Source organism: Marmota flaviventris, chromosome 4 (genome assembly GCF_047511675.1).
Source record: "Marmota flaviventris isolate mMarFla1 chromosome 4, mMarFla1.hap1, whole genome shotgun sequence".
Classification (NCBI taxonomy): Eukaryota; Metazoa; Chordata; class Mammalia; order Rodentia; family Sciuridae; genus Marmota; species Marmota flaviventris.
The window spans coordinates 129,162,395-129,175,887 of NC_092501.1; the positions used below are offsets into that span (position 1 = coordinate 129,162,395).

Sequence of the window (13,493 nt, forward strand, 5' to 3'; positions counted from 1 at the left end):
CATAAAATATTAATTTCCTCTAATATAAGAGACTAGCAAGGCCTGTGAATGAAAGAACTATCTTTTCACATTAAAAGCCATTCTAGTTATTTTTTAATTCCATTTCCCTTCACATTTTCACAGTCACTTCCAGGTCTTGTGCAATTTCTAGGTCTTGTGTAATTTCCAGACTCCAGTGTGTCTCACAGCAGCTGTGTCTCATGGGAAAGGCGTGTGATGAAGGTTTTGAGATGCGTACAGCCCCTCCCTGGGTGTACATATTGCCCCCACCCCTCCCCAAGCCATCAGAGGATGAGAACCCATGAGGACGGGAACCAGAACCTATTTTACAAGGGGTGTGTGCTGCCCAGTCTTTTCTCCAAGAGCAGGGCTAACCTTTGGGCAGACGCCTGGCTGTAGCTGAGAGCCCTGTCCTAGAACACTGTGATCTCAGTCCCTGCCGGCCTCACTCCAAGACCTCTTGGAGCCTTCCAGGCAGCAGAAGGGAGAGCACCATGTAGTCCCCAACACCCTGAGCCTTCTTAGTTCTGAAGGGTCTAGAAGGATGAAGAAGGGAAAAAGAGCAGGAGTTGGGCTTCCAGCCACTTTCGGTCTCTATCTAGCACATTCCATTATGGCTGGGATAGTCAAGCTGCTCAGAACCCCCATGTCCTCAAATATTTCATGGGAATGAGTCTCAGCCACAGTGAATATTGATAATGGAATGTGTAGATTTAGTGTCAGGCAGGTGGCACTTGGTTGTGGGCAGTTATCAACACTTGGCTGATGGAATGTGCACCGGGTCTCAGAACCCCACCAAGCCTGGTTCAACCTCAAGCCTGGGGCCTTTGCTGTTTGGAGCAATGACAAGAACACAGCGGCATGACCCACACGTAGAGGAATGAGACCGACCAGTGTGTGTGGGATCTTTTTATTTAGTCAGTCTTTATTTAAACATGTGCTTTAGAAATAGATTATTAAATATGACCTTTTCAAAATTCAATTCTCACAATATTTACAGTGATCTTTGTGCAAACAGTTTGACGGTGAGCTTCCTGTTCCCCTTTTGAGTTAATAATTTACAAACTCACATCACAGCAAAACGCCAGCTACTTCATTTACCATGTGGGAAACTAGTTTTCTTTTTGACAGGTACGGAGTAACGATAAGGGGACACTAGGGAAGAGCTAACTCAAGCCCAGAGAAAATAAAATATTTTCTTTGTAAAAATGAATTATAATAAAGTTTTAGTTTTCAATGAAAAACATGTGTCCCATGATGTTATGTAACATCATTAAGCAACCAAATACATTTCCAATGGTTATTTCATTTTCCTTTAAAAATATTTGCACTCATCTGTTTTAATCAAATAAGCAAACCCAGAAAACCCAAATTCTAAGGGACTTTGGACTTCCAGGGAGTGTTATTAAAATAATGTGACTTCAGTGACCAGAAAACCCAGGTCCTCAGGAGCTGGCACAGACCCTCTTGCTGGCACATGCCAGAGCTGCTATGAGAAGGTGTGGCAGGTCCCACCCAGACCATCTGCCTCAGGGCTCCTGTACCCCAGCCAGGAAGGGACATGCCCTGCCAGGTCATTCTTCAGGTACAAAATCTACCAAGGGCACTGATCCTAGACAACGCATTTCTTTCCCCTCTCTGGGTGGAGAACTCTCTGGCTGAAGGAAAGAACACAGCACCCAAGTTTTGTAAAATTTGAGAGTTCCCATAGAAGGGAACAGCTCATGATTTAGAAACAGAATCATAGAAAACACAGAGTAGCCATTGTACCCTTCATGTTCTAGAAATAGCTTGAAAATTTAATTTTATATATTTGATGTCTGAAAACAAGTCATAACATTTAAAAAACTTATTTATCTTTAGTTTCTAGACCTTTCAAAGGAACATAGATTAACTCCTTAATTATCCTGGAATGTAAGAGAGCATTTGGAACCAAAGTTTTTAGATTTACTTTTTCACAGAAGACTTCTTAATAGTGACAGAATGTCACAACTGGGGGAAAAAAGAACCTTTAGTCATTTGAATTTTTTTTTTTTTTTTCATGTATGAATCATTTGCCTTTCCATGGGCCATGTCGCCTGTTGGTAGAAGTCCCCTACTGTGACCCTCTGGACCTATGGTTTGTACCCACTACAATTCCAATGCAATGATTTCTACTCATTTAAAAATACACTGTCACCATAAACATTCATTCCATAGTGACAATTATGAATGAAATACTCCAATCACTGACCCTCCAGAAGTCAACATGGAACAGCAGTGACTTTGTCTGGAACCACCTGTTTGCAGTTCTCCTGTGAGCAGGTCCGCCCTGTGGGTCCTTTATATACATCACAGCCCTTGTTGACCCACCCTGATCCTACTTGGTTGCTCCCTGCTGACCCACTGCAGCTGGAGTGGGTGCCATGGGTTGGGCATGGGATGGAACGTGGGACAGTGAGCAGAAAGTGAGCTGAGAGGTGGGAAGCCATTAATTATAGTCAGCATCCTGGGCAGGGCGTGGTATGTAACCACTGGCAGAGCACTCGCCTAGCATCTGCAAGGTCCGGGATTCAATCCCCAGTCCTGGGTGGGGTGGGGAGATGACAATGATATACAGGGCAGAGACAAAAGCACACCCAGGACTGACACCAGTCGCCTTGTCCTCTGGCATCTTCCTGCACCTTAAGAAATCTGCTCAAGTACAGATGGGCAGAGGGATTTCCCACATCCTGGCCACACCCTTAGTCCCCCCACCCCACCCCAGGACTCCAAGGAGCCTGACATTTGAGCTCCTCTGTGATGACTCATCCATCAACTTCTAATACAATGGCTCTGATTTCACATAAATAATCACAGACTTAATTAAAATGAATATATTATTCTAGATTAATTTTTTCCATTCAAATGTTTATATTCCATCCACCCTGAACAAGTAGTTAAGAAAAAACAGGCACCTCCAAAGCCTCCCCAAGAATGATGACTTTTTGATATGACATTGTACGAACTGGGCAAAGGGGACACATGACCATGGCAGGAAACTGTCTTCAGGGGGCCGGTTTCTTCAAGTCTCGGATCTGTTTAATCAGGTAGTTCTTCTCATCGGTGAACTGCTCGTCATCTGTCCTTTCCTTCTGAAAGCTGCTCAGAAACTCAATGAGTTTGGGTTGATTTTTTAACAGAATCTCCACAATAGGCTGGGTTTTGTGAGGACTGGCCACAAACACCTGAAACACAAGGAGACAAGAACCTAAGACAGGGACCCCACGCCAGGGACCCCGCAGACCCTCCTTAAGTTTCCTGTGTTACTTGTGTGATGAGCATGAAGAAAGCCCCCGAGGATGCCTCCTTACTGAAGATCAGCACGTCACCTGGCCGAGCCAGCTCTGGGCAGCTCACCTGGAGCACAGCAGAGCGATCCTGGAATATTTTTGACTTTTACTTTGTTTTCATTTTAAATATTTGCTTTGAACCATGAAATCTTTCAAACGGAATACAACAGACATTGACATACTCACTGGACAAACTGAACAGGTTTTGCCATTTTGCTTTGAATCTTTCTTTTTAATAGACGTTAATAAAATATTACAAATGGAACCAAACTCTTGCCCTTCCACCTCTCCAACACCCGCCCTCAGTAGTGAGCTACCATTCCCAGGCACATTTTACTAATTTCCTCTAGACAAATACGCATGTGAACATGAGCTGCAAACAGTGTTTGAATATGCTCATCATTTTATTTTTTGAAGAGATAATGTACTCAGGCAGTCTCCCTGTCTCCTTTCTCCCCTGGAAGGTACCAATGGCACTGGTTTCTTAGAACTTTAAAAGTGACTTGCTGGATGAGGTGGGGCAGGCCTGTAATTCCAGTGGCTGGGGAAGCCAAGGCATGAGAATTGGGAGTTCAAAGCCAGCCTCAGCAACATAGCGAGGTGCTCAGCAACTTAGTGGGATCCTGCCTCAAAATTTAAAAATATAACAAGGGCTGGGGATGTGTTTCTGAAGTTAAGTGCACCTGGGTTCAGTCCCTAATTAAAAAAAAAAAAAAGGGTCCCATCTCCTAGAGAATCTAAATCAAGCAGACCTGGTGCGGGGGAGATCTGACATTCTGTATCTTCATAACATTCCACCAAGATTCTTATGCATACTCCTGGCTGATACCTCAGGTAAGGACTAGGGTTGTAGCTTAGTAGAACAGTGCTTGCCTAATTTGCTTGAGACCCCTGGGTACAATCCTCAGCAACCCCTCCCCCTCAAAAAAAAAATCCAAACCCCAAATAAAACAACTCAGTTACAACACAAAGGAGAGCAACAACCATAGTATCAGGACACAATAACTCAAAACTAGTATCAATTGGTGCAGTGGGGAAGCAACTGAGAGGCAGAGTGCTTGTCTAACAAGCATGAGGCCCCAGGTTTAATCCCTAGTACTGCAAATAAATAACCAAACAAACAGAGGTATCAGTGCACTACTCTGTAACAGACACACTTCCTAGTTACTGTCACATATATAGCTGTTATGGGTTAGATATTAGGTGTCTCTCAAAAGCTCATGTGTGAGACAATGCAAGAAAGTTCTGAGGTGAGACAAGAAAATTCAGAGGTGAGACGATTGGGTTATGAGAGTTATTCTACTCAGTGTCTTAATGCCCTGGGTGGTAACTGTAGGCAGGTAGGGTGTGGCTGGAGGAGGCGGGTCACTAGGGCATGCATTTGGAGTATATATTTTATCCCTGGAGAGTGGAGCTCTCTCCCTCTCTCTGCTTCCTGGTACCATGCCCTTGGCTGCTGCTTTCCTCTTCCACACCTTTCTGCCATAATGCTCTGCCTCACCTCAGGGCCAAAGAAATGGAGTTGGCCATCTATGGACTGAGACCTCTGAAACTATGAGCCCCAAATAGACTTTTCCTCCTCTAAAATTATTGTTGCCAGGTCGTTTCGTCACAATAGTGAAAAAGCTGACTAAAACAATAGCTATATGACTAGAATACAGATCCCAGGTCCCTAATCCAGACAGACACGCTGGTGTCTTGTTCTAGGCTCCTGACTCCTCAAAAGGGCCAAGGGCCTCTGAGTGGCCCCTCTGCACCACCCGCCTGTCCTGCAGCCCCAGCAGCACACAAGCCGATGGGGAACGCACTGTGACGGGGCTTGGTTCTAGGGCTGTGGGTGCTGTGAGGTCGAGCCCTTAAGGTCCCCCCACTCCAGCAAGTATGGAGAATAGGGGGGAATAAAAGACTGCAGGAGCTTCCAAGAAACTGGAGATAACATTAGAGTTTGCACTTGGAACTGGAGGGCTCATGGTGTTGGTGGCATGTGGGCCAGTTCATGAGTCATGGAGAGAGTTTTTACAAGTGGTGGCAACAAGAGGGAGTATTCCAGGTAGGGAACTGTGCCAGTGGAAACTGGAGATGGCTGGGATGGAGGCTGCGGGAACAGCAGAGGAGCGAACGTGGGGCGGACCGGGGCTCTGACCATGAGTGTAGTGCCCAGGGCTCTCCATGTTCAGTCCCACTTCTCCTACTTATTAGCAGTATTTCCACAAACAAATGCTTTCCCCCGCTAGTACCAAGGACTGAACCCTGAAGAGTCTAACCACTGAGTCACATCCCCCTGTCCTTTTTATGTTTTATTTTGAGACAGGCTCTCCCTAAGTGAAAGGCGCTTTTCATCTCTAAGCCCCAGGCTTCATCACCAGAAGTCAGAGGACCCCCACCTCGTGGGGCTGAGGAGGCTGCAGAGCACCAGCAGCGCGGGGTGGGTGTCCTGAAGCCTTCTGCAGCACAGGGACTCGTGACTGTAGGGATGAAGCTCTGACCTGGACTTAGGACCCTGTCCCTGCCCTATCACCCTCGTTCATGTCAACATATACGTGACGTGGCACTGCCCATTCACAGTCCCTACTGGTTATTTTCACTCCCAGGCTTAATGCTTCACACTCTTCAGAACGCTTAATCCACTCAACAGCCCTGAAGTATAAAAACTGTCACCCACATCTGATACAGGAGGACACAGAGAGGTTTAAGGAAGTTAAGAAGCTGGACCACATAGTGGTATGGTTGAAGGATGGACTCTGGGGCACCCCGCCTGGGTCCAAACCCTGGCACCACCACTTAATATCTCTATAGTCCTGCAAACTTCCTTTACTTCCCTGCACCTCAGTTTCTTCATCTGTAAAATGGGGATAAAGGACAGGACCTATGTGTTATCAGGCAACAGTGAGGCTTAATGAGAACACCACACTCATTCTCATACACGCGTTAGAAGAGTGCCTGGCACCCAAGCGGCATTCAGTGGGCATCAGCAATCGGGATCAGTGCTCCTGCCAGGCTCACAGAGCTCATGAGGCCTAACGCTGAGACCAAAGGATGCTTGTCTCCATTTGTGAAAACTGAGAAAATGTGACATTTTGCCAGGTGAAGTTCAGAATTGGAAACCAAATCCTGTAAATCTCTGATAGCTTATTTGGACAATTTCTTTCTTTCTTTTTTTTTGTTTTGTGGAACTGGGGATTGAACTCAGGACTTGCACATGCCAGGCAAGCGTTCTACCACTGGGCTACATCCCCAGCCCTGGCCAACTTATTTCTGAAATTGTGTTTTCTCTCTTTTTCCCCCCACCCCCATTCTCTCTCTCATATACATATGATATACATATGCTGTGTTAACTCTTTTTTTAAAAAATATTTTTTTAGTTGTTGACAGACCTTTTTTAAATTTATTTTTATGTGGTGCTGAGAATGGAATCCAGTGCCTCACACATACCGGGCAAATGCACTTCCACTGAGCTTCAGCCCCAGCCCCCTCTATGTTAATTCTTGATGTTTCCGTAGTGTCCTTCAAAGGCCTTGGGTCTCTTGCTCACTCACCAGTTGCTAAGGAGTGCAGAGCACTCTTTGGAACACTGTGCCCCCCGTGGTCATTAGTGGCTCACCATGGAACAATCTTTTGGCAGCCCTCATTGCTTATCTAGAGTAAGGCCAACCTTTAGCCTGCTGGGGACTCCTAACATAAAGGAAAAGGATCTCTCAAACTTCCACTTTGCAGGTCACGAGTGGCAAGAAGGAGCTGATCTTTGACCTTCTGGGCTATAAAGTACCCTAAGTTCCGCTGGGACAAAGAAATCAGAGGAGAAATTAGAAACACTGAGCCAGGCGTAGTGGAGCACACCTGTAATCCCAGCGACTTGGAAAGCTGAGGCAGAAGGATTTCGAGTTAGAAGCCAGCCTGGGCAATTTAGCAAGACCCTGCTTCAAAAACAAGGGTCGGGGACTGGGTATGTAGCCTGGTGGTAGAGCACCCTTGGGTTCAGTCCCAAGGACCATAAAAAAGATAAAATACTTTGAGACAAACAAAAATGAAAATAACATACCAGAACTTAGAAGATGCACTAAAAGCAGTGATCAGCTAGAAATGTATAGACAAAAATGCCTATATTCAAACAGAAAGACTGAAAGATTGCAGCTCAATAACCTAACTTTACACCTTAAGAACTAGAAAAAGGGGCTAGGGGTGTAGTTCAGTGGCAGAGCACTTGCCTAGCATGTGTGAGGCACTGGGTTCAATTCTTAGCACCACATAAAAATAAACAAATAAAATAAAGGCATTCTGTCCACCTATAACTCCAAAAAAAAAAAAAAAAAAAACCAAACCAAAATAAAACAAAAACAGAACTAGAAAAAGAGCTAACTAAACCAAAGCAAGAAAAGAAAAGATTAGAAGAGAGACAAACAAAACAGAGAAAAACTACACAGAGAATCAATAAAACCAAAAGTTGGTTCCTTGAAAAGGTCAACAAAATTGACAAGTTGTTAGCTAGAGTGACAAAAAGAAGATTCAAATTACGGAAGTCAGAAATGAAAGTGAAAACATTAATCACAACCTTATAGAAACAAAAAGGATCATGAAAGAATACAATGAACAATTGCATACCAACATGTTAGATAACCTAGATGAAACTGTCAAGTTTACAGATATACACAGAGATCAAATCAATAATCCAAAACTCTCAATAAAGAAAACCCAGGACCAGATGAACTCACTGGTAGACTCCACCAGACACAAAGAAAAATGCACACCAATATTTCTCAAATTCTTCCTCAAAGAGGAAGGAACACTTCCTTATTCCACAAAAATACCTAGATAACAAAAGCAGATGAGAAAACTACAGATCATACCCTTTATGGACAAAAATGAAAAAAATCCTATCAAATATTAGCAAACTAAGTCCAGCGGCCTATTTTAAAAAATGACATACCATGACCAATCCCACTGGGTGAGATGAGGTCACAGAGGGATGGAGACCCCTGGGGTACTTATAATAAGAAGTGGGGACTTTGGTTCCAGAGACTCCTAGGGATGTAGAGAGAACGGCATGTGAGGAGGGAGATAGAAAATGGAGTGACTCGGGGACAGGTTAAGAAATGTCACGGGTGCTGGCAACCAGCAGAAGCTGGCAGAGAAGATGCAAAGATTCCCCCTGAGCGGCTCCTAAAGGCACTCCTGGTGACACTGTGACTGTGGACTTCTGGTCTCCAGACCTGTGAGAGAACAGAGCCTGTGATGCTGTTATGGCAGCCCTAGGAAACTAACATATCACATCAATTGAGTGAAGGAGAACCATACGATCATCTCAATGAATATAAGAAGAGTATTTGATAAAATCCAAAACAATTTCATGACAAAAAAATCCAACATAGGACAACTGGAACATAAGGAAGAATGACATTGGGCCCTCAGCTCACACTCTAAACAAAAATTTAATTCAAAACCCATCAAAGACCTAAATATAAAAGCTAATAAAGCTTTCAGAGAAAAATATTGCAGTACATATTTGTGGCCTTCAATTTGGTCATGGTCTTAGCTATGACACTAAAAGTACAAGCAACTAAAGGAAACAGAGTGGATTTCATTAAATTTTAAACCTTTGTGAAAATAAAGACACTATTAGGAGATAAGTAAAACAGAAAAGCCACAGAATGGGAGAAAGTATTTGCAAATCAAATATCTGATTAGTGCCTTGCATCTAGAATATATAAAGAACTCTTACAATTCAACAGCAAAAAAACAATCCATTCAAAGGGTAAAGGACTCGAATAGACATTTCTCCAAAGAAGGTACTTCAATGACCAATAAGCACATGAAAAAATGCTCTAGATCATTAGTCATTAGGGAAATGTGAATCAAAACCACAATGAGAAATCTTTTCATACCCACGAGGATGGTCACAATTAAAAAAATAAAACTGACAATAACAAGCGTGACAAGGATGAAGAGAAACTGGAACCCTTCTTTGCTGGTGGGAATGTACTATAGTGTAGCTTCTGTGGAAAATAGTATGACATTTCCTCAGGAAGTAGACATTGAATTACCATATGAAGGAACAATTCCATCCCTAAAAATGGAAAATATATTTGTTCAAACACAAATTTGAGTTCTATTGCCTGAAGCAGCACTATTCACACTAGCTCAAAGTGGAAACAGAGTACCCATCAGCTGAAGAACTGATATCCACACAATGGAATATTATATGGCCATTAAGAGTAACGAAGGACTGGTTGATCATACAACAACATGGATTTGATTCTAGTTATGTAAGATATCCAGAATAAAGGCAGATCCATAGAGCCAGAAAGCAGATTTGTGGTTGGCAGGGACTGGGGGTAAGGGAAAATGGGAGGCACTGCTTAATGAACACAGGCTTCCTTTTGGAGTGATGGAATGTTCTGGAACTACACAGTGGGGATGGTTGTACAACTTTTGTAAAAATACTAAATGTCACTAAATTGTACACTTTTAAATGATTAATATAGTGAATTTCAAGTTATATGACTTTTACAACAATAAACTAAAATTGTTACGTACAAAAAAAAAAAAAAAAAGAAAAAAGTCTTCCAGACTTGTTTACACTGTTACATAAAAATGCCTGACGTTTGAAGGAGACCTATTAGTATGTTGGGAAATCACACACTGGAGCCAAACTGTTTGCTTCTTCTGGTCATCATTTGTTTACAAGAGAGTTGCTGTGGCATTTTAGCTAAAAATTGCCTGACATTTTGTGGCAACTACATAAATAACTCATAACAGTCTTTATTACCTAAGTGGGGGGAAAAGATAAAATATATTGGATAAACTTAAGTTCTGTTTCAAAAATGTAGTGGAATTTGCAGACGGTATCATTGGATCAAGTTCACTTAACCCACATCCAGGACCATAAATCTAAGAAAAATGTTCAGTTTGTTTTCAAGTTTAAAAATTCTCCATATTTTTGGATTTTATTTTATTTTTTTATGGCTCCTGAACTCTGCTGCCTCTGAAGGTTTCTACTAACTAGAGGCGACTAGTGCAATCTGCAGGATGATTCCCAGGGGGCTGCTAGACGCTGAGGGGCCCAAGCCAAGGCCTGAGAAGGTGGAACTCTGCTAATTCAGGTGTGGGGAACTGAATCTTTTGACTGTTCTGTCTAGAATATCGTCTTGGTGTTCTCTCTGTTGTCCTCACTTAGATGCATTTTCAAAGTACCCCAAAACAAGTTAAAGAAATGAAAGTATCTATGACTACTTTTTAGAGTGCCATTTTATTGCCTGTGTCCCTTTGTTAATCTAATATATCTCAGAAATGTGCTTTATGGAGTTTACAAGCATGAAAATTTTGTGACCACAACTCAAATATTTTTAGTTCAGAAACTAAAGCTAAAAATATTTTGCTCTCAATTTTAAGCTTGAATGCTTTTTATGAAAACTTAAAAGGGTCTATCTCTTGCCAACATACTCATTAATTTCACATACATTGCCCTTTACCAAGAGTGATTTGAGCCAGACAAGGTATTGCAGGGTTCATCTTCTGTGTTTCAGGCATGATTGTCAATGGTGCATGTTGAAAGCCTGGAATGCTTTTTACATGTCACCTGAAAGTGACTTAAGTTCCATCCCATGAAAGTGTGAAATAAAACAATCCTATTTTGTTTTTTTGTGGTGCTAGGGATTGAAACCAGGGCCTTGCACATGCTAAGCAAGTGCTCTACCACTGAGCCACATTCCCAGCCCTAAAACAACCCTATTTTTACTCGAATGAATACAAATCTGAGTAGTAAATATTTGGAATATTTTGATACAATACTTCTTGTTTTGATCAGAGACAGGTAACTTCTTTTCCTGTCTTAAGAAAGGACCTGACTCCTGCCTCTGCTACAAACTAGGTTAGTGTCTATGAGTGTTGGATTGCCCACACCAGGACTGGGCAGGTCCTCACTGCACAGCAAAGACCCTGTGAGGAAAGTTAGGGTGGTGGCAGGGAAGGACGCTTTAAAAATCTGTAGAATCACCTGAAATCCCCCTCCTCACTGCCACCCTTCTTATCATCGCTGATTATATAAGTGAGATGCGTAGAAAACCAGGGAAATGAAGAAAAGCAAAAAGAAAGTAAAAACATCACTTACAGGGCCAGATGTGTGGCTCAGTGGCAGAGCACTTGCTTAGCAAGGGGGGAGGCCCCAGGTCCCATCCTCAGCATCTCCCTCTGCAAAATCACTCAACTTCTCTACCCAAAGGTAACCACGTGAATATTTGGTGCACATTCTTTCTTTCTTTTTCTGTGCTCACAGGTATATGTAAATATATTACAAACAAAGTGTACCTAATGGTTTGTGACCTATATTTTCGCTTAACAATATGGTTTTACCATTTGCAGATTCTTCATATACTAAGTGAGGCCACTTGAAAGGCCTAGCTGACTAGGCCACAGATCTGGCCTAGGTCTTTGTGATGCCCTGGGCCTTGTGCTAACATTTTATGGAGATTGCATTCTTTTGTCCTTACAACAACTCTGGGAGGAAGATCCTTTTTGTCCCTACTCCCTAGGCAAGGCTCAGAATAGTTAAAACAGGATCCCCAGGTGACAGGCTGAGGACTGTGAACCTCCTCCGGGGCTGCCCACTCTCCACCAAGGCAGAAATGTGCTGTTTTATCCAAAGGTTCTTCATTGCTTGTCTAGAGATGAGGGCAAGGAGGAGCAAAACTATAAACACATTTTTCTTATCCTTTAAAAAAAAATTTTTTTAGTTGTAGTTGGACACAATACTTTTATTTTGTTTATTTATTTTTATGTGGTGCTGAGGATCGAACCCCGGACCTCACAAGTGCGAGGCAAGCGCTCTACTGCGGAGCCACAACCCCAGTCCACGTTTTTCTTATCTTTAAAACTTTTGTTTTAAGTAAACTAGTGGGTCAAAGAGACTACTTTTGAGTCTGTTTTCAGCCTTCTTTCTAAATTTTCTTTAAGCATTTTCAGAATTTTGACAGGCAAACGTATGGTGGATGTCTGGAAATTTCCTAAGAGATACAGAATACATTAATTTGTATTAAATAATTCAAGTTTTGTAGGGAGAAGAGAGTCGCATGGTCTATATTTCATTGTGGTTTTGAAGTTTTCAAAAGTAGCTTTCTTGAGATATCTTTTTAAAATTCTTTGTTATTTTTTAGTTGTAGATGGACACAATATCTTTATTTTTATTTATTTATTTTTATATGGTGCTGAGGATCGAACCCACGGCCTCACGCATGCGAGGCAAGCGCTCTACCACTGAGCTTCAACCCCAGCCCCGCTTTCATGAGATATCACAGTCCACGTACCACACAGTTCACCCACTGACAGTGTGTTTCAGCGCTGTTTAGTGGATTCAGAGTTGTGCATCACCACAGGCAACTTCAGGACATTTTTATCATCCCCGAAAGAAACACTGTACCTGTTAGCTGTCACTCCCCACTCCCCATGCAAGTTGCCCCCAGCTCCAGTGGGCACTGATCTACTTTCTGCCTCTGGAGACTTGCCAGTTCTAGACATTTCATACTGATGAATTCATCTCATGTGTGTTCTTTGTGACTGGCTTCTTTCACTTAGCATGGTGTTTTCAAGGTTCATTCATGTTGTAGCATGAATATAGTACTCATTCTTTTTATTGCCAAAACTTCACTAGGTTTTAAAAGGATTCAAGGATATAATCCCTGTAAATGTTTACCAGACTCCCTACACACAGTAAGTAATTACTGTTTAGTTAATTACTTTGTCATCAAATTACTATTGTCATTTCCCCCAATAAATCACCATTAATATCATCTACCATCTATATTATTACAAGGCATTAAGGAGATGTCATATTTCCCATCTGTTGAGTTGGTTTGTGTAGGGATGTTTGCCTCTACAACCAAGCAGTAAGCTTTCCTAAACATTTGCTATCAAATTTAAACCCAATAACTTGGCTGGGTGTAGTGGTACATTCCTATAATCCCAGTACTTGGGATGCCGAGGCAGGGGATTTGAGGCTAGTTTAGGCAAGTTAGCAAAACCCTGTCTCAAAAAAAAAAAAAAAAAAAAAATTAAAGGGGTGAGGACGTAGCTCAGTAGTAAAGTGTTCTTGGGTTCCATCCCCAGTACCAATAAACAAACAAACCCAGTAGCTAGCTGGGAATGTGTTCAGTGGTAGAGTACATGCTTAGTGTTTTCAAGGCCCTGTGTTTA

At 42.3% G+C, this 13,493-nt stretch overlaps 1 protein-coding gene across 3 annotated transcripts in view; it reads right to left on the bottom strand.

Moving 5' to 3' along the window:
- Positions 1–894: 894 nt before the first annotated feature.
- Cab39l (calcium binding protein 39 like) overlaps positions 895–13,493 on the bottom strand; it is a 128,005-nt gene continuing 115,406 nt past the window's right edge. For all 3 annotated transcript variants that reach the window (XM_071611515.1, XM_027928860.2, XM_027928859.2), the window contains one exon: positions 895–3,206. In XM_071611515.1, coding sequence (XP_071467616.1) covers positions 3,027–3,206 — 180 coding nt within the window. In that variant the 3' untranslated portion in view covers positions 895–3,026. The remainder of the gene's footprint in view (positions 3,207–13,493) is intronic.